Source organism: Hyperolius riggenbachi, chromosome 5 (assembly GCF_040937935.1).
Source record: "Hyperolius riggenbachi isolate aHypRig1 chromosome 5, aHypRig1.pri, whole genome shotgun sequence".
Classification (NCBI taxonomy): domain Eukaryota; kingdom Metazoa; phylum Chordata; class Amphibia; order Anura; family Hyperoliidae; genus Hyperolius; species Hyperolius riggenbachi.
The window spans coordinates 274,316,333-274,338,870 of NC_090650.1; the positions used below are offsets into that span (position 1 = coordinate 274,316,333).

Consider the following 22,538-nt stretch of genomic DNA (forward strand, 5'->3'; position numbering starts at 1 on the left):
GCCAAACCCACTGGGGCTATTTCCCACTGTAAATACTTTTCCAGGGATGCCACCTCCCATATATTCTTAGTCTCTTTCACCAATAGTTTCTCCAGGACTTTTAAATGATGTACTATATCACCCTTATTGCCCCCTGTCATTAGATCTTGTTCCTTAAAAAATTCCCTAATACGTTCCCCTCGATGGTTCCTAAATTCCCACAAATCACCTTTTGCTGCCATATTGTATAGGGTATTGGTATGAAAAAGTAATTAGATATCTGTCACAATTTGCGCTAGGTAATCCACCTAACAAGCTGCACGTTATATGAGGGAATCCCTCCAACCCTCAAAGTTATATGTAGCAAATCAAAAAATAGATAACATGCGCTGATTAAAAGCAAAATTGTTTTGCTATTTATTCAAAATAGTTTAAATATCTTAAAACACAATACACATATATTGCAATTATCTATGCGGATAAATCACGTTTCCACACTCACACACACACCATAGAAGGGCCCTTCTATCTAATCATCTCTCCCCAATAGTATAAGCTTCTTACAGAATGTTCCTTCCCAAAGAGTTAATGCTCCATATAATCCCTCTGTTATGATGTAGGATGTAGTCGATTCCTAAAGTTCCTTTCAATATGGACACCGTAGTTTAGAGTTAAAATTTCAACCAGTTCAGTCTCTATTAGACAATATTCATGCAGACTCACGTGTCCAGTAATATAGATGGTCAGCGGCAACCTCTCACAGGAGTAACATCATCTATTTGGATCCTCCGCTCTGACCTTCCTTGCTAATGCGGGATGTCTGTGCCCGCTGCCTCTCTCAGCGTCTCTCTGCGTCTTCCTGCGGCATACGTAGGTTCCGTCTGATAGGCTCAGAACCCCGCTCGCCGCACTTCCGCTCAGCTGATCTGGCTAGCGTATCAGGTTGGGTGACGTCACCAGTAAGCCTCTGGACCTTTGTTTACAAGTGGCTGCTGTGCGCTTACACAGCCTGCTAAATCCTGGGCTCCTTAGCAAATATTTGCATTAAAGCGACCTCTACGCGTTTCAGCCAATAACGTTGGCCCTCATCAGGAGGCTTTGATAATGCAAGAGCGGTCGGTCAGTTAACCTCTACTTGTAGCTCAGTGTCGCCATTTTACTCCACCCATATGCAAATTCTCAATTAGATTGTAACGATTGTGGAACTTTCTCCGTGATCAGCGCACAATGCGTGCGCTGATACGGCGGAAATCCTCCACAAGCGTATATTTGCAGGCACCCAGCAAAAGGTGCTACGCACCCGTAGAGGGAAAATTCCTGTCGGCAGATGGCGCTGGGGAGTGCAGAGGAACCAATCCTCTGTACCTCCACAAATGCCAGACAGGAATTTGTACGAAGCGCAGAACGCAATCGCAAGAGAGGCGATTGCGAATGAGAACGAGCAAAGGGACAGGTTGTATGTGTGTGCGCCAATCCAGTCGCCACCCCGCGACTGCGCACACACAACAGCAGATATGAAATAGAAACGCGATCGCGAGAGGTGCGATCGCCAGACGTGACACAAGGCAGATCAGAATAGAATACGAGGGTAGCAAAGGCACAGCAAATAATACAATGAGAAGATGCGGAAAATAACAAACGCTAGCTAACCGCGAACACCGCACTCATTCGCAACAGTGCACGCGGTTATGCGCGGTCTCCACGTGACAAGCACAATAGAGACAAGCACGCCTAACTAACCATCGACAGACAAACATGAAACAGAGGACGCGAACGCTTGCTTAACGGTTACCTCACCGAGCCTCCAGCAAGCGGTCGTAGCAGACAGACACACGAAAACAGGGACAAGCGAGAGATAGGATCCACAGCACTAGCGAAAAGTGGGTAGCGCGATCCAGGTACAGAGTAGCAGAACAGAAGGATCCACAGCACTAGCGAAAAGTGGCTAGCACGATCCCAGGAGACAGAGTAGCAGAACAGAAGGATCCACAGCGCTAGCGAAAAGTGGCTAGCACGATCCCAGGAGACAGAGTAGCAGAACAGAAGGATCCACAGCGCTAGCGAAAAGTGGCTAGCGCGATCCAAAGAGACAGATCAGAAGAGATAGCTGGTAGCAACCGCTGCACCAGCTATACTCCAAGAACAGAGATCAGAACCATTTCCTGTCGACCACCGTTGGGACAGGACAATGGCAACAGAACAAACAAACAGATAGACAATCCTAACTGCACTAGGGAAAACCTGCCTAGCGCAGATTCAGGAATTACTCTAAGCTGATCTTCAAACAGAGAGTAAGGCTGACACCCCACCAGTAGTGTTACATAGGACGAAATCCTTATGACCAGCGAAGCATTGTGGGAAAGACATAGTACTTATAGTACACGCCTCCAATGAATGTGGCCAGGCAATTTGCATGACAACGTATGCAAATTCCTCTGCAAGCACAAGCTGCAAAGCTGACAAAAGCTCTTCTTTCCAGAGTCCTGCAGCATGCAAACCTACACAATGGTCAAAAAGCTGCCTGCCTGCACAGGCAGCTGAGCAAATCATCACATAGATCCTTGATTCTTAAAGGGAAGGTCCAAGCAAAAAAAAAAAAATGAGATTCACTTACCTGGGGCTTCTACCAGCCCCATGCAGCCATCCTGTGCCCTCGTAGTCACTCACTGCTGCTCCAGTCCCCCGCTGGCAGCTTTCTGACCTCGGAGGTCAGGGCCAAATTGCGTACATTTTTACACATTCCCGCTAGTGCCGGATCAGTAACACATACATTTTTACGCGTTAGTGGTGAAACGCGTACATTTTTGTTCCTGCACTAGCTGGAATGCGTGAAAATGTATGCAATGTGGCCCTGACCTCCGAGGTCAGAAAGCTGCCAGCGGGGGACTGGAGCAGCAGTGAGTGACTACAAGGGCACAGGATGGCTACATGGGGCTGGTAGAAGCCCCAGGTAAGTGAATCTCATTTTTTTATTTTGCTTGAACCTTCCCTTTAAAGTTAAATACTCCAATTGTACATTACTTTTAATGTCAATAGGGATAGTGAACATTCCTTTTACTATAATCCTAAAATATCACATCAAAGCTATTCCTTACACCTATACATTCATACTAATAATCATAAAAATATATAAAAATTAGTTAAAAAAGGCAAAAAATTCCATTTCGCTATTCAGACCTTTCGGGGCTAATGTATCCAGCTGATAAATCCATTTTGACTCATTTCTTGACATCTTACCTATATAATTACCGCCCCTCTTACCAGGTTGGATAATCTCTAAGCCATAAAAAATAGTTCCCCTTAAAAGACCATCGTGTTTCTCTTTATAATGTTTGGACAATGGGTGTCCCTCATTTTTCTTTACTATGTTGTTAAAATGTTCACCAACCCTCCTCTGCAGGGACCTCTTAGTTCTCCCCACATGCCTTTTTTGGCAGGGGCATTGAATACAGTAGATCACACCATTCGTTGTGCAAGTAATGGAGTCTCTGATCTTATAAGTTGTCAAATGTGGTCCCTCCACTTCCAATATCCTTCCTGGATTCCCTGTTCTCCTACAATTTAAACAAAAGCCACACCTAACAAACCCACCCCCTCTATGTTCCCGTGGTCTGTTCACCCCATAGTTATGTTCATTAGCTGCCGTGGCTATCGATAATCCGATATTTGGTGCCCTCTTAAAGATTAATTCTGGTTTCTCAGGGATCAGTTCACCCAAAATTTTATCCTCCTTTAATACATCCCAGCGTTTACAGATTACCCCAGCTATTTTATTGGACTGTGTGGTATGTTGAAGCACCATACTAAAATTATTTGCATCCCACTCCTTTTTATTTTTATTAGTGGACAGCAAATCCTCTCGTTGCTTCAACCCGACCGCTCTTCTTGATTCCTCCACCTGCTCTAATGGGTACCCCTTCTCCAGGAAGCAGTCCATGAGCACATCTGCCTCCAACTCATACTCCCCAATCTCGGTACAGTTCCGGCGTAGTCTCGTGAACTGCCCCCTGGGGATATTATCCAACCACAGTGGGAGATGACAACTGGTGTATAAAATATAACTATTGACATCTACTGTCTTCTGAAAAGTCTTAGTTTTCAAAAACTCGTCCTCCACATATAGTTCCAAATCCAAAAAGTTCACACTACTAGTGCTGATATTCACAGTGAATTTAATTCCCCAGTCATTTTTACCTAGGTACTCAATATATTTTTCCAGAGTTGTCACATCCCCTCTCCAAATTAACAGCACATCGTCAATAAATCGACGCCAGAGGACCAGGTTCGCACCGCCACCTTTTTCCCCCAAAACATATTGTTCTTCCCAATGGGACATATACAAGTTAGCATATGCCGGTGCGAACCGGGTCCCCATGGCCGTCCCCCCAATCTGCAAGTACCACCTCCCTCCATATTCAAAATAATTGTGCTCCAAAATGAACTTGATGGATCTAAGAATGAAACCTCTCTGTTCTATATTCAGCATTTCATCTTCTTCCAGATAGGAATTGACTGCTTCCAGTCCTTTCGCGTGTTTAATTATCGTATATAGGGAGGAGACATCCATGGTACATAGTATCCAATCACTTTCCCACTGCAGACCCCCCAATATATTCAAGACATGTTTTGTGTCCTCTATATATGCTTTAGTACTTTTTACATATGGCTGCAAAAAGGAGTCTACATATATTGAGAGGTTGGCAGTTAATGATCCCACCCCTGATACAATTGGCCTACCGGGCAGGTTCGAACTGTCCTTATGAATCTTTGGCAGGTGGTAAAACAGCGGCCTTCGCGGGAATTTTACATCTAAAAATTCATATTCATTCTGATTAAGAATCCCCAGTTGCGATCCCTCATCCAGCAAGATTTTTAATTCCTCCGCAAATCCAATCGGTGGGTCTACACTCAAGACGTGATAGGTCTCTGAGTCACCCAATAGGCGTAATGCCTCATTTTGATATGCCGAGGAGTCCTGAATTACAATACCACCCCCTTTGTCTGCGGGGCGTATTGTTATTTCCGGATCATCCAGAAGTTCACGTAAGTCCCTCCTCTCCCCACAAGAAAGATTATCATAACTGAACTTGCTAACCTTCAAATGCCTAATGTCCTTCTCCACCAGATTTTTTTCAAAAGCTGTCATTGCGTCACTATATTCGGTTTGTGGAAAGAAAGTAGAGGGATTTCTTAATGTGGTATGTACAGAGGCCGATTGTGTGTGCCTCTCCTGTATAGGGTTCTTCAAAAAAACATTTTCTAAGACACATTTTTCTCATGAATTTCTTCACGTTCATATAAGTGTTAAATTTATTGACTTTATTATTAGGGGCAAATTTCAGACCCTTTGCCAGAAGATGAGTTTCCTCCTTCTTTAGCTCACGTTTACTTAAATTAAACACCCCATTCCCCACAGTGTATGTTTCACCATTTATTACTTCTTTTTCACGTCTCTTCCTACCCCCCCTACACCCCCTTTTCCGTTTACCACTCGGGGTGTCCGTAAAAAATATTGACTAATTGAATTTCGTGGTTCCTCCACTATTATATTGTTTTTGTATCTCACACTATTTTCACGCCTATTCTTTTGGATTGGTTGGGGTGTACAATTTACCACTGAGTTATGACCCATATTCCTTCTAAAGGCCTCCTGTCCCTTGAGTAATGGACCCCTGGGTGTCCTATTCTTATTACTAGAATCCCCCTCAGTGGTTATTTTCTCTTTTGAATTCTTGTCCAATGGTGAGTATCTATTGGACATCGTGATATTAAATCTTACCAGTACTGGGTGCAGTCTGTTTACCCTTACTATAACTTCTATTATTCCTCCTGGGGCTCCTGGTGCCTGATCTGGACCGATTAATTCCAGTCTGTCGTCTCTTCTTAACAGGTCCCCAATTACCCACATTGGGCGTTCCCCTATTATTACCATGGGATACGGACTGAATTGGGGGTATAAATTCCAAATTCTCACCTTCACTGAAATCATCTGATAGTTCATCCTCACTTATCTCAAATTCCTGCAGGGTTGAACATCTAGCACCCTCCTCCTCATCCACAGTGTCTTCTCCAATCTCATCAATAGTCTCAAGTGTTCCTATCATAGTTCCACACCGAGATCCTTCCACCTCCATACTCTCCTCTACCATAATTCTCAATTCCTCGACTCCTTCCATAGGGACAGAGTCTCTTGCAAATTTTCTTAATTTTTTACTATCTCTTTTTCTAACGATTCTAATCTACTGTGTATACTCTCCTCCATACTACAGTATTTCTTCGACCTAAAGGGGGCCAGTTTTTCTTGTACGTCTTTAATTTCCTCCCCTAAATTTTCTGACTGTGCCTTTCTCGCATCAATAACGAATTGCACTGTCTCCATTGAGAATACATGGAACATATATTCCCATTTGGCCAAAGTTTCACCCTCTGCCAAATCCTCAGACAAAGCCTTAGTCACCGCCAAACCCACTGGGGCTATTTCCCACTGTAAATACTTTTCCAGGGATGCCACCTCCCATATATTCTTAGTCTCTTTCACCAATAGTTTCTCCAGGTCTTTTAAATGATGTACTATATCACCCTTATTGCCCCCTGCCATTAGATCTTGTTCCTTAAAAAATTCCATAATACGTTCCCCTCGATGGTTCCTAAATTCCCACAAATCACCTTTTGCTGCCATATTGTATAGGGAATTGGTATGAAAAAGTAATTAGATATTTGTCACAATTTGCGCTAGGTAATCCACCTAACAAGCTGCACGTCATATGAGGGAATCCCTCCAACCCTCAAAGTTATATGTAGCAAATCAAAAAATAGATAACATGCGCTGATTAAAAGCAAAATTGTTTTGCTATTTATTCAAAATAGTTTAAATATCTTAAAACACAATACACATATATTGCAATTATCTATGCGGATAAATCACGTTTCCACACGCTCACACACACCATAGAAGGGCCCTTCTATCTAATCATCTCTCCCCAATAGTATAAGCTTCTTACAGAATGTTCCTTCCCAAAGAGTTAATGCTCCATATAATCCCTCTGTTATAATGTAGGATGTAGTCGATTCCTGAAGTTCCTTTCAATATGGACACCGTAGTTTAGAGTTAAAATTTCAACCAGTTCAGTCTCTATTAGACAATATTCATGCAGACTCACGTGTCCAGTAATATAGATGGTCAGCGGCAACCCCTCAAAGGAGTAAAATCATCTATTTGGATTCCTCCGCTTTGACCTTCCTTGCTAATGCGGGATGTCTCTGCCCGCTGCTTCTCTCAGCGTCTCTCTGCGTCTTTCTGCGGCATACGTAGGTTCCGTCTGACAGGCTAAGAACCCCGCTCGCCGCACTTCCGCTCAGCTGATCCGGCTAGCGTATCAGGTTGGGTGACGTCACCAGTAAGCCTCTGGACCTTTGTTTACAAGCGGCTGCTGCGCGCTTACACAGCCTGCTCAATCCCGGGCTCCTTAGCAGATATTATTTGCATTAAAGCGACCTCTACGCGTTTCAGCCAATAACGTTGGCCGTCATCAGGAGGATATGATAATGCAAGAGCGGTCGGTCAGTTCACCTCTACTTGTAGCTCAGTGTCGCCATTTTACTCCACCCATATGCAAATTCTCAATTAGATCCTTGATTCTTAAAGTTAAATACTCCAATTGTACATTACTTTTAATGTCAATAGGGATAGTGAACATTCCTTTTACTATAATCCTAAAATACCACATCAAAGCTATTCCTTACACCTATACATTCATACTAATAATCATAAAAATATATAACAATTCAAAAAATTAGTTAAAAAAGGCAAAAAAATCCATTTCGCTATTCAGACCTTTCGGGGCTAATGTATCCAGCTGATAAATCCATTTTGTCTCATTTCTTGACATCTTACCTATATAATCACCGCCCCTCTTACCAGGTTGGATAATCTCTAAGCCATAAAAAATAGTTCCCCTTAAAAGACCAATGTGTTTCTCTTTATAATGTTTGGACAATGGGTGTCCCTTATTTTCCTTTACTATGTTGTTAAAATGTTCACCAATCCTCCTCTGCAGGGACCTCTTAGTTCTCCCCACATACCTTTTTTGGCAGGGGCATTGAATACAGTAGATCACACCATTCGTTGTGCAAGTAATGGAGTCTCTGATCTTATACGTTGTCAAATCTGGTCCCTCCACTTAATGTTCCATGCCCCTCCTTGGCCACATACCATTTACGGACAGGGTGCACACCCAGATCATTTTTACTCATAGTAGTGTCACTGAAGGCCTGTAACATCATTACTGCCTTATGTTGTACATCCTAATTTGGCACTGAGTGCCTTCCATCTCTGCAGTTCATTAAACAGTCAGGGGTGGCTGAGCTAATAACTGCTGATAGCATCACAAGCTATCAGGAATGGCGTAATCTCCAACTCTTTCAGCACCTGGTGTAAGGTAAATTACAAAGGTAGTTTGTACTTTCATTTTCTTATAGTGTTTTCAGATAAATCTTAGATTCTTAGCTCCTTATAGCTTTCAATACATGGCGTGAGATAAAACAATACATTTTTTGGTAGCTGGCCATTATACTGCTTAAGAGGGGGCAGAGCTATGGCAGTGATTTACTCTCAGTGAAGTTGCTCTCCTTTTTTTTTCTTTGATCAGTCACATTTCTTTTAACTCGCTGCACACAAATAATTTTAAATGGCTGCCACACAGTGGGAAGCAGGAGTGTTTGCATGTAGCAGTTCCGGGGTATTGCCATTTAGAGTAACCACTGAAAATACTATGCATACACTGGCAAGAACCAATACATAACACAATGATCGCACAATTCTAAGAAAAAGTACCAGCATTGATTAAGTTCTCACACAAGTCATGATTTTGCATAAAGTAAAATAATTTCCAAAGTAGGAAAGAAGACATGTCATCTTCAAGTGATCACAAAAGATATTACCTAAGGAAGTCATATTATTGTTATGACGCTCAGTGAAAACTTTTCATTAGTTTTTTTTATTTGCTTTTTATTTTGATAAAAACAGCTATTTTATTTTGATAAAACAGCTTCTTTGTTCCGCTTTGTGTTTGTTGTTGGGCAGATTCATAATGTGAAATAGCCACATTAGCCACATTATTTTGTCATTTATTGATTCATCTCCTTGCTTTCTTATTATAACTCCATGGAGCAGCAATATTAATACAGTATATACATAAGTCTAGCAAACTTCAAAAATCCAGTGCTTCTTATCTTACCCAAAAAACTGCATTCTGTACAGCAGGAGCTGTAGTCAATGCTTTGCACTATGCACAGCTGTTTAATTTTGCCAGAGGTAAACGTCTTATGATATTATTGCTACCAGGAGCAGGGCAGAGGCAAGAGAGGCTCCATCCTCAGGGCGCAGTGTAGGAGGGGGCGTACAACTCACTCAGCTATCATTCGCCTATTGTGCTTGAAGCAGAGAGAAATATGAAAAGGGGATACATGGCAGTGACTGCAAGCCAAATAACTAGAGGTTAAAGGGTTGGGGGCCCTGGGGCGCCTCTTAGACTAATAGCAATCAGTGTAAGATGGCTGGGGTGGAAGGTATGGAGGGGTGCACTTTGGTGTCTAATGGCCCATGCTCACGGGCTACATTTGTGGCCTGTCGCTAGCACACGGGAGCGTGTGCGCGACAGGCCGGCGACAGCTCATCGCCAGGTCCCTCCGCATACACACGGCGGAGGGACCTGGCAACTGATGCGGCGGAAGCTGTCGCTTCTGTTCCTCCCCCCCCCCCCCCCCCCGCCGGAAGCTCAAGGTATTCCCTGCTTGATGCTGTCGCTAGTCCGCATACCCACGCGGACTAGCGACAGTTGCGGCGGAGTTGCGGCGGCAACTGTCGCCAGGCGATTGACCGCGCCAATCGCCTGGCGACAGCAGCGACGGTTCGGGGTGCGCACCCGTGTTGCGCCTCATACTCACTCACGCGCGCGCCGCGTGTTACGCCGACAATTGTAGCCCGTGAGTATGGGCCATTAGCCTTGGCTGCTGGAGGACTTTGTCCCTGCTCTGACCAGGAGACTGCATATACCAGTAAACTGGAAAGTATGGTGTAACTAACCTAACCAGTGATAGCAGCCAGAAGGCGATGTGGTAGGCATTGCAGATGCACTTTTTTGGCTGCTGTGCAACTCAGACCACGCATAAACTACAGAAACTTGTTATGCTTTTACTAAGCAATAAGGGTCATAGCCAGTAATGGAAGCAGTTTATCAATAGTTGTGTTTCATGAGAAGAATGGCATGAGACAGATGCTACAAAAATATGATGCATAACCATGTTAAGTCACACACAATAAATTTTCTTTATCTTGTTTTGCAGAATGACATATTTCTACGGCATTATGACAAAGGTCCCTGCAGGAATAAACTTGGTCATTCAAGAGCCTCAGTGATGTGGAACAGGACACAGGTATGTACAGTTTATTGTATGGTAGAGTGCATGAACACTATTTGTGCTTTGCAACTATTCTAAGCAAAATATGTTTATTATGATAACATTGCTCCAAATTCTTGGCCGCTTGGTATACAGAGAAGAGTGTCCTTGTGTGTCTTTTCACATTTACAGAAAAATTAAAAACTCCACCCAGTGCCATATGGTGGCCTGGATTTTGTCATTACTGCATCTATCCTAGTGGACGTCTAGGTTTAGAGGACCGCCTCACTGTGTGGGCAGAATTCCCATAATGTTCTTTACTTTGAAGGCTTCATTTTTTTTATCTGAAGAACTGTATAAATGATAAAAGATGAGATGCCAGAAAATAGAGGCTTCAGTCTAGCAAGGCTTAAACACAAGCTGAACATGGGACAATTTACAGAAATAAATTGCATACACTCCGAGATGGGTACTAGGGAATCGAAACATACAACACAAGGTCCTATAGGACTAGAATGTACCGAACTACTGTGATTTCTTAGGTCACAAAATATTAAGACTTGGAGCATTAATAAAAAACTATTCCGTTTTTTGCTTCTGTATATGGTACAAGCTGGCTCTGGCAGTGTCTGTATAAACAGTTTTATGCCTCCACCAGTGTGTACTATGCCACTTGACAGAAACAGACAGAAGCCAACTAGCCACCATTCAGGATTTCAGAAAGGGCTAGGACACACTATGGCCTCAATTCACTAAGCAGTTTAGACTAGTCTACTGATGGTTTTTAGTCTACTGATGGTTTGGTCAGTTGCATCAAAGGGGAATTCACTATTACCAATTGTTTTAGACCTGGACTAAACCATTTGGTAATTAGGTGGGTAAAGCAGGGGAAATGATCAAAAGATGCAATTCACAAACAAGTAGCTATGACTGAAATCCTTCTCCGCTGATGAGCTCTCCTCTGCATACAATTAAAGTCCTGCATAATTAATTCAAAAGGTTCCATCCTCACATCTAAAATACCTCACAGAATTACTTTACCAACAGAAATCAGCTGGTCTAATCTCTGTCAGACAATGTGGGCGTGGTTACTCCTTGTTTGCCTTTGTGAATTGTGTAATTACTGAATGTTAGACCAGGTCTAAAAACAGGTCTTAAGCCTCGTCTACACGAGGCGATCTGGCGGCTCAATTAGCCGCCGGATCGCCTCTTCCGCATCCTCGCACATACCTGCCGCGTCCCCGCTCGTCCGCGCGTGTCGGATTTGATCCCCCGCTCGTCCCCGCCGGCGCCGCTTATCTTCCGATCGATTCCCTGCCATTGTCCCCTCGTGGGGAACGAGCAGGGAATCGCGGGGTGGCGAGATTCGACCTGTCGGATCTTATCAATCGAGCCGCATCGCATTTTGATGTAAGTCAATGGGAACATTTTTTTTAAAAAACGTTCAGAAAGCGCTGATGGCTGAAATAGATGGGCTGCTGTAGGTAGTTTTAGAGACCTCAAGACTGGAGCACTGGGATTCTGGCACTCTGAAGGTTGGAGGATCAGGATGCAGGCTGCTGAAGGAGTTGGGCTCTTTTTTTTTTTTTTTTAAGCTGCACAACTGGAGAGCCAGGACTCTGAAGTGTGAGGAACAGGGTGCTTTAATTCTGAAATGTTGATCTTTACAGAGGCAGGCAGAGCAGTGGACAGACACTGTGCAGGATAGAGATGGCCAATGGGATGCAAATAATTCTGAGTTGGTGCAGGCTTTGCACATTTTATATGCAGATTCAGGTAGCTTGAAAAAGGACCAGTTTGTCAACACTACCAAATTGCTGTCTTTGATCAGTTTGTGATGTTCTAAGTCTTGTTGTTACATTCAGTTCAAAATAATTTCTGGTATAATCAAACCCTTATGGTCTAGGCTTTGTTTTTTCCTGTGTTACACCAGTTACTGCATCACTGGTATGACTTACTGTTGTTAAATGTTCCTGGTGGATAAGTGGTTAGCACTCCAGTTTCACTATCTGCATGTAGTTTGTATATTCCGCCTGTGTTTGCATGGGTTTCCTCTAGACCAGGTGTCCTCAAATGTTTCAACCAAGGACTGGCACACACCCCATATTCACTGGTAGGGATGGTCAATTAAATTCAAATAATTCAGGTTTGATGCAAGATTTTGCAAATTGTGTATGCAAATTTATGTTAATGAAACTGAGAAACTTATGGTAATGAAATTGAAAATGGACCAGTCTAATGCTGCCGAGGTGGGATATGATTAGTCCATTTTGTGTCCATTTTCTGGATGCATAAATCTCCATTCAAAATGTGCATAATTCTGCCTCAAATTGGAATTACTTGTATCTCATTGACCATCTATAAATACTGGTCACTTCCGCCTTAAAGTACCAGGTTGAGAATTAATTTCACGTTTGTATGCACGCTACATTGTTGGCTGAGACAGCCCTAAACAGCCGCCTCAGCCAAGTTCCACCTAGTGTGTGTAGAAGGCTTAAAGCAAACCTAAATTAATAATTAAAAGTCAAAATAAACATACACACATCATTCTTACCACCCATGTAGTTTCCTCATCGATCCCTTTCTCCTCTACTGTGTCCTGTTTGTCCACTGTGATCAATGAATTTCAATCCTCCATTTTAAAAATGGCCATCTCCCCATAACAGCTTCCTGGTCAGCACACTGTTAAACTGTAATATCGCCCACTTGAGCCATAGGGAAACAGACATTACCTTGTTTATCAGTTGTCCTTTCAGTTATAACTGACAGCAACTGATATTTAACTGACAACAACTGATATATTTCAGTTCTGACAAAATCTTGATTTTGTATCATTTATATCTTGCTATGACTAAATATTTGGGCTAAGCCTAAACAGCTATTTTGGCTTATTGTTATTTATTTGTTGTAGTAAATTATGGAACCTAAAAGGTTTTGTTACTGGTATACTTTAACTTTAGAACTTTTCATTTTTTCCCTTTTTTAATGCAGGTTGTTGGAATTCTTGTTGGCCTTGGCATCATTGCTATTGTGACGTCACCATTACTGCTTTTAGCATCGCCGTGTATTATCTGTTGCGTTTGCAAATCTTGTAAAGGAAAGAAGAAAAAGCACAGCCCAGCACCCACTGCTTAGATAGTCATTATCTACAATCTGGCTGATGAACTTCATTTTGTTGGATTACTACATTCCTCAATTAGCATCAGAGACACATGCAAGGATGCCCTAACAAAATACAAGTTATACCAAGAAATATAACCTATATTTATGTATAATTGTCCAAGAATGCCTTACCGTGGAGACGTACTGTATACATAAGACTTGTGACCAAAATCAACTTTTAATAAATATATTGTGGGTATGTATGTATGTATATATACACACAATGAGAACTCTGCAGCCCCACATAGACATGAGGCTGAATTAGGAAGACACAGAGCACTGTGAACGTATGGAAGCTTTCCTTCATCTGACTTCCAGCATTGGTTGCTATAGGATACTGTAGTTTGCACATTATCATTGATCTCTGGCCTCCATAAGGATATCATGTGTACCTTTTTATACTGGACATGTACAGCTATTCCAAATTAGTAGAACATATTAAATATTATTAGAAATGTGATTATACACATTTAGTGTATGCTATTTTGTAAATGTTACAACTATAAATGCAATTCTTCTCATTTTAAAGGATGTGTCCACAGACCCATGGCTTGTAAACCGAGGCTGTATGTACGTATTAAATTGATTTATATTGTGCAGGCAGCAGAGCTGGATAATAGAAATGGACAATGAGGTCCTAATTTCTCAGACTTGCATGCAAGCTTAAAACAAATTGGAATTGGGACAGTTAAATGCACTTCCTGCCAATTTGGAGTGGCCCAATTCTAAGCTGCATAGAAGTTGCTTTCAAGTTGGGAAGAATTAGCACCTTATTGGCATACATGTTCGGTAATTTCAGTGCTAGGTATAGCCACTAGTAGAATATCAGTAAAATTGCCAATATTCTACTCTCGGAGACAATGGGTAATATTATAGTAGTAAAATATTGGTAAAAATGCTGATATTCTCTTGATAAACCTAACCCTTTTCTCACTTGAACCCTCCCTCAGATTTCGAACCCTAACCGACCCTAATCTCTGCAATATCCACCGATCTCCAGGGATGGGCTCACAGGTAACCACGAGTTCACAAGGACTCGAGTTCGTAATTAAAATCAGCCTTAAAGGAATTGTCAGGCAAAAAAAATGAGTTTCACTTACCTGGGGCTTCTACCAGCCCCATGCAGCCATCCTGTGCCCTCGTAGTCACTCACTGCTGCTCCAGTCCCCCACCGCCAGCTAGTTTCGGCGTGCAAGCTATTTGGAGCACAGGCAGGATGGCGGAATTGTGGGTAAATAAGCCTTTATCATCCAGCCACCCTTTTCAGACATTCCTCAACCAACTCACAACTTTTTTTTAATCAAATAGGTATATATACACACACACACACACACACACACACACACACACACACACACACACACACAAGAACAATTATCAGCAGGTAAAACACATTCTGTATTGAACAGTTTACAACTTTATATTTATATGATTCAGAATCATTTTATTCTCACCAAGCACCAGTGGATTGTGTCCAGAATTGGATTTGGCATGTACAGGACTCCAGTAGGACACATAATAAACGGTAGTAAAAACACAATATACAGCAGTGGAAACACTATATACATCGGGGGGGGGGGGGGGGGGGGGTGTTAGGGGGTAGATGGCGTTGGGTGCCTCCCATTTGCCGCCTGGTTTGAACCTGCAGTAGAAGTTAGGCCCAGTGCACACCGAGCGGTTTTTGGAGCGATCCGCCGGCCGCATCCGCCTGGAAAAATGCTTGGCTAATGTATTGCAATGGGATGGTGCACACCGGCGGTTTGAGGTTTTTGCCAAGCCGCAAACGCGCCTCCTGCTGCGCGTTTGCGGTTTGCTAAAAAACCTCAAACCGCCGGTGTGCACCACACATTGAAATACAATAGCCAAGCGTTTTCACTGGCTGATGCGGCTGGTGGATCGCATACAAAATCCGCTTGGTGTGCACCCGGCCAAATATCTGCTCTCTGCTCCCAAAACCGCTAGCGTTTTGACGATCTGCTAGCGGTTTTGGTGTGCACTGGGCCTTACTCAGTTTCTCTGCTAGCTCAGTGCTGGATGTTGCATGTTGGGGTGTGTAGGGGGCGGATTGTTATAGTTGGTGGCCTTGAGCCCCTTCCAAACAGCTTGTGAGTCATTTAAGTACAGGTTTTGTTCTATCCTTCCAGCGTAGTCCTTTTTGGCGACTCTCAGTTTTTGGTTGAGGTTGTTTCCTGTTGTCCACCTGGTTGCCAGACTTGGGTGCAGCTTCTTTGCACCTTTACATTTGCCATAGTTTGGAGAACCATGATTTATTGTTCAGATAGACTTTAAAGAATTTGGATGGGATACAGGATGTCTTGCAGAAGCTGATGTACAAGTTGACACTGTCCGCTCACTCATCCAAGCTTGATGCTTCCAGGGCCTGTCAGCCAGTGCAGTCAAAGCAAGCTTGAAGTTGGAGGTTGACCTCACTTGACCATACTTTGGTGGACTGGTTTCACTGAATTCAGGCGCCTCCTGTAAGTGGGGATCAGATGGATGAGACAATATGTCAGAGGAACCTAGTGTTGCGCACTGGATGGTCTTGTATGCATCTTTCAGTATTGTGTAGCAGTGATCGAGGGTATTCACGTTCCTAGTGGGGCAGGTGATGTGCTTTCAGCTCTAGGTAGAGGTTGGCACTGTTAAAATCTCCAATAACGATGAACAGCAAATTAGGAAGGGAGGTCTTCCACTGCGAGATTGTATCACTGAGGTCCCACAGGGCAGTTTTGATATCAGCGTCAGGTGGAATGTACACACCCATTCCACCTGACGCTGATATCAAAACTGCCCTGTGGGACCTCAGTGATACAATAAGGATGTAGGAGCAGATGGCAGTTGACAAGAAGGTGTTTGAGTTCCAGGCGGCATTTCTTGGCTAGAACTGATTTGATGGGGCACCATGAGGAGCTGATGTAAAAACAAATACGGCCTCCTTTCTTTTTTTCAGGAGGGCAGTGTTGCGGTCTGCTCGTATAAAGCTGAATCCTGGGAGATGTAGGATCATGTGAGGGCAGAGTGCTGGCCTGAACCAACAGATTTGTAATCATTTTATTAATTACCACTATGTGAACCATGCAAAGTGGTATTCACTGCCACTATATCACAAAAAAACTTGTTCTGCAGCTAAAGGATGGATGCTTTAGCACTGAGGAATAGCATAGCACTCAGAACCGGATCATTCACTGCACTCTGCATATAGGAACTTTCAGCATCCTTAAATTGTACCAGAGACATCTGAAACAGAAGATTTGATACTTAGCTGGGGCTTCCACCAGCCCCATAAGCAAGTGTGAGTCCCTTGCCGTCCTCCCGCATTCTGCCGTTCAGCCACGATCAGCCCTGTTAACTGGCTCAGTCATGTCAGTCGAGGCCTTCAGCCGAGCCTGTTACCGGGGCTGATCACGGCTAAACGGCAGACCGCGTGAGGACAGCGAGGGACTCACACATGCTTATAGGGCTGGAGAAATCCCCTGGTAAGTATCAAATCTTCTGTTTCAGATGTCTCTGGTTTCCTTGAATGTGCCAATTCCCAATATCTGAATATATATACCTTCTGCATAGGGTCCACTGTCAATTCAATTTCAATAAAAATCAGCTAGTACAAAAAGTAATTCACTGCAGCACAGGGGGGACCACATGCCATGGGAGCACACTTTGTAATTCCAGTTCATTTATCTTTATCTTTAGAGATAAATGGGCCTGGTAGAGGTATTACTGGCTAATGTCTTTCTGTCTCATCAGTGATATTAAAGAGACACTGAAGCGAAAAAAATATATGATATAATGAATTGGTTGTGTACTATGAATGATTACTAGAAGTTTAGCAGCAAAGAAAATATTCTCATATTTTTATTTTCAGGTATATAGTGTTTTTTCTAACATTGAACAATTCTATAATATGTGCAGATTACACAACACTCAGCATTCAAAATGATTCTTTCAGCGCAGTCTGTGAACTAATGACCTCTCCTCTGGCAGAAGAAAAGTAATTAGTTCATCAACACTTGAGATAATAAAAGTCAGATAACAGCCCTCTCCACGACTTTGAAAGTCATAGAGCTTAATTGCTTTTTTTGCATAGAGATAACAACTGGAGTTTCTTAACTCTTCCTGTACTGGAAACAATTAGACTGATGTATCTGATCTTAATGTTTTATTTCTTAGTTGTACTACACATACAAATCATAATATCATAATTTTTTTTTCGCTTCAGTGTCTCTTTAACAACTCCTAGCAAGGCATGCAGATGAGGGGGTTGAAAGAGACCTAATACTGTAGGCAACTGCAATAGCAGTTGTCTGCTAAGAATCCAGTGTGGCTGATCATTGTTGACAGGAGAGAAGTGTGACACCTGTACAAAAGTTGCCTAATATCATACAGCAGATTTGTTGACCATCATCTAATGTGACTTTAATTACATTTGGTCTTGTCATATAATGCTATATCAGTTTGTTTATAGAATTATTTATAAAAGAGGGGAACACAAATACTTAGCTATGTGTACTATAATACTTTAAAGGGAATTTTAGCTATTCATTGCTGAATTATTATTGGTAACCAATTTTTGGTGTTCTTTTTGCAATTTTATTGTATGACTATTAAATGTTTCCCTTGTTGGGAAGGAATTACTATGGCAAGCGTGCAATGGCTTTGGAGATTTGTGTCTACATAATGTACCAAGATTTTAAGGCAAATACATTAAATGCAGAATATATTTTTAAGAACTTCCATTTGTGAAAATGTGTGTGTGTATATATAGGTAAATGATCCAACTTTACAATAAATTTTCAGAAAATCCCATTGTTTTGTTTTCTATGTGTGTTGGTATATTAGTTCTATTATCACTCTGTCCGACTGAGCAAAGTTTCACTGACAAACAGGAACTACTGTGCATGGGTTGTGTGATAACTTAAAGGGGCACTATAGTGAAATAACAACAAATAATATTAAAAATATTAAAAATAGAAATTAAATATATATGACATAAATCATTATAATAAAAGCCACATTTAAGAAAGCAATAAATTGTAATGTTGAAATTCTTATTGATGGGAATTACTCATCCTTACGGATTTGTGGAATAATACACACTCTTATAGAGGATTTCTCTCAAATCTCTATGCCTTTACCCATACAATTTTTTTTTATATTTTATAAGCTGCCATTCCACAGAAATTCCTATTTAAAGTCACTGATGTGATCCAAGGATCCTTCTAGAAAGAAGTGAGTACCAGGCGAGTAGGGAGTATTTGTTTACCCCCTTTGCTGTTAGAGTGCCTGCTGCTGCATCCCACCCCCACCGTTGCGTCCTACCTCCACCTGGTTACCTATACTGCGGGCACCTATTCCTGGTTACTTATACTGGCTGAACCTATCCCTGGCTATCTATACTGGCTGCGCCTATTCTTAGCTATTTATACTGGCTACACCTATTCTTGGCTATCTATACTAGCTGCACCTATTCTTGGCTACCTATACTGCGGGCACCTATTCCTGGCTACCTAGACAGTGGCCACCTATTCCTGGCTACCTAGACAGTGGCCACCTATTTCTGGCTACCTACACTTCTGGCACCTATTACTGGCTACCTTTACTGGGGGCACCAATAACAGGCTACTACATGGGGGCACCTATTTTTCGCTACCTATACTGGGGGTGCCTATGCCTAGCTACCTATACTGGGGCACCTATTCCTAGCTACCTATACTGGGGCCTTCTATTACTGGCTACCTATACTGGGACACCTATTCTTGGCTACCTATTCCTGACTACTTATACTGGAGGCACCTATACCTGGCTATCATACAAGGGGGGTGAGGGAGTGGAGCTCTGTAAAAACAGCCGGCATGGCAATAAATCATTAAAAAAAAATTACAGCTAAAGCGGTGCTCAGTGAGTACTTTGGGCGCCGTCAAAAGACAGAGCACGAATTATAAACTATATACTGTAAACTATAAAAACGCTGTAATTCGGCCACTAGCAATAGCTGGAAGCCAAATTACATCTTTCACCACTTTCCACGGCGACTTGGATAGTATTTAACACCGCCAGGACTTTTGCAGGACCAGGGTGAGCTATTTTACATTTTTAATGTAAGCGGGAGGCCCGGGTCCAAATAATTGTGTAATACTATATACTGTCATACCGTGGTATTTTTTTGATGGTTATCATACTGTGAATCATACTCAGCACCACTGAGACCAGACTGTATCACTGTGAGTGACTGGCTGCCAGCCAGAGCCAGCACTCACACCCACCCATGGACAACACAGCAGACAGGCAGCACGCACAAACGTCCGAGCCTCCGAGGACTCGGTAGTCGGACTGGAGCCAGGCAGCTCAGCAGCAGCATCAGGAGGATTGGAGGAAGGAAGACTCAAGGTGGGTGAGTGGGTGGACAGCCAGCCAACAGGCAAATTTTCTTTTTCACACCGGCCAGGCCTGGGCTGCTCTGAGCTGAGCCCAGCCCGGCACCACCACCAACCAGGCCTGAGCTGCCCTGGGGGGCCCCCAACCCACTACCACCAGCCAGGCTTGAGCTTCCCTGGGGTCCCCAGCCCACCACCACAAGCCAGGCCTGAGCTGCCCTGGGGCCCCCAGCACCACCACCAACCAGGCCTGAGCTGCCCTGGGGGCCCCCAGCCCACCACCCCCAGCAGGGCCTGAGCTGCCCTGGGTCCCCCAGCCCACCACCACCAGCCAGGCCTGAGCTGCCCTGGGGCCCCTAGACCACCACCAGCCACGCAGGCCTGAGGCTTCCAGCCCACCACCAGTCAGGATTGAGGTGCCCTGGGGCCCCCAGCCCACCACCACCAGCCTGACTACATATACTGGGAAAAGCTATATGCCTGGCTACATATACTGGGGACAGCTATACACCTGGTTACCTATGCTGGGGACACTGGCTGTCTGTCATTATATGCATGAACTGGTGAAAAGTTGTCTCTTATGTGCATTTACTGCGGAAATGCTGTATGTCATTATGTGCATGAACTGGTGAAAAGTTGACTCTTATGTGCATTTACTGGGGAAACGCTGTCTGTCATTATGTGCATGAACTGGTGAAAAGTTGTCTCTTATGTGCATTTACTGCGGAAATGCAGTCTGTCATTACGTGCATTAACTGGTGAAAAGTTGTCTCTTATGTGCATTTACTGGGGAAACGCTGTCTGTCATTATGTGCATTTACTGGTGAAAAGCTGACTCTTATGTGCATTTACTGGTGAAAGGCTGTCATTATGTACTTTTACTTCATTTTTTTTAATGTAACTACGTTAGCTGGTACAACTACATTACAGTTAGCCACGCCCACATGACTTCATGGCCACGCCCGTTTTTTTTGCCGCGCTCCGCACGGCACAAATTGACCCCCCCCCCCCCCGCGCCAAGCCTGGCCTGCCAGCCCTTGTGCCCCCTTTGAGCCCCCCAAAAAATCTGAATCTGGAGCCGCCACTGCCTGCGCAGTGGTACTGCGCAGAACGCTCCCGGGGATAGGAACACAAGGGGTGCGCGCACAGCTGAGCCACGCATGCTCAGAACGCCGCGACTGCCCGGATTACTGGGAGTCATAGTGGCTTAACGGAGGGGGCGGGGAAGATGGCAAGGGACTCTGCATTGATAATAAGGCTGGAGGAAGCCCCGGGTAAGTATAAATTAAGCCTAGTGAACCATCTCTGGTTTACTTTAAGCATACCCATGAATACATGGCAATAACCCCTCACTTACCAGCTGTGAAGTAAAGCTTTCTTCCCCCAGTCTGGCTGGTGCATATTGCACTGGGGCCAGCGACTTTTAGCAAAGTTGCTCTGTGACCCCGGATGCGGAAGTCTGGTCATGCGGTCTGTGCGTGCTCCGGCTTACCTCATCCTCCTCTCAGACTATCTGTGCATGAGCAGATGCGGCAGTCTGATCATGCGGTCTGTGCAAGCTCCGGCTTTCCTCATCCTCCTCTCAGATTATCTGTGCATGAGCAGCATGTCATTGTGCTCAGTGCACAAGAGGAGATCCGGGGTCACAGCACAACTTTACTGAGAGTCACTGGCCCCAATGCATTTTACACCGGTTTTAATGGAGGGCAGAAAGCTTTACATCACGGCCGGTAAGTGAGGGGTTATTTTTATGTATTTGTGGGTATGCTTCTGTGTGTTTCTTGTTTCTGGTGTTATTCAGACACTACTGCAGCTAAATAGACCAGCAGGGCTGCCAGGCAACTGTTTAAAAGGAAATAAATGTGGCAGCCTCCATATTATTATTAATATTATTATTATTGATTTATAAAGCGCCAACCTATTCCGTGGTGCTGTACACATATTTTTTTCAGTTATTCTTTAAATGCATACCCACGCAGTCTGCTCAGGGTCCCTTTAACCACTACAGGGCCGCGCATTGTTTTAAAACGTCCTGTTGGTCCCTGCTGATGGACCAATGGAAGTTTTAAAACGTCCCCCCTCGCCGCTGCTACGGTTCGTGAACGCGCTCCCCCACCGCCGTGCTTACCATCGGGGCCAGCATGGCCATGATTGGTGAAAGGGAAGTGTCCTTCCCTGAACCAATCAGATTACCCACAAGGCAAATATTATGGCTTCAATAGAAGCCAATGAACTTTGCTGTAACAGCACTGTCCTGTTCAGAGACAGTGCTGAGTGTGAGGACATCTAGTTGTCAAAAAAAATGTGCAAAATATAAAAATAATTTACACTTCACATTACATTTTATACACATTTTATACATTAAATAAAAATAAATTAATATCTCCTTCCTCCCTTCCCTGCACCCCCTCCTCTCCCCTACCGCCCCCACATAGTTACCAAAATAAAACCCTTGTTTCAAAAAAAAAAAAAAGACAGCATTTAAAAAAATAAATACCGTATTTTTCAGAATATAAGACGCTCTGGAATATAAGACGCACCTAGGTTTAGAGGGCAAAAATCTGGGGAAAAAAAGTATACAGTATATACTAAACCTGGTGCGTCCATATTCCAGGAGCGTATTGTACA

The 22,538-nt window shown here is 43.5% G+C and overlaps 1 protein-coding gene across 1 annotated transcript in view; it reads left to right on the forward strand.

The window, feature by feature from the left end:
• RNF144B (ring finger protein 144B) overlaps positions 1 to 15,100 on the forward strand; it is a 106,243-nt gene extending 91,143 nt beyond the window's left edge. The window contains exons 7-8 of the mRNA XM_068236962.1: positions 10,324 to 10,413; positions 13,369 to 15,100. Of these exons, the coding sequence (XP_068093063.1) occupies positions 10,324 to 10,413; positions 13,369 to 13,512 (234 nt within the window). The 3' untranslated portion in view covers positions 13,513 to 15,100. The remainder of the gene's footprint in view (positions 1 to 10,323; positions 10,414 to 13,368) is intronic.
• The last annotated feature ends 7,438 nt before the right edge of the window (positions 15,101 to 22,538 follow it).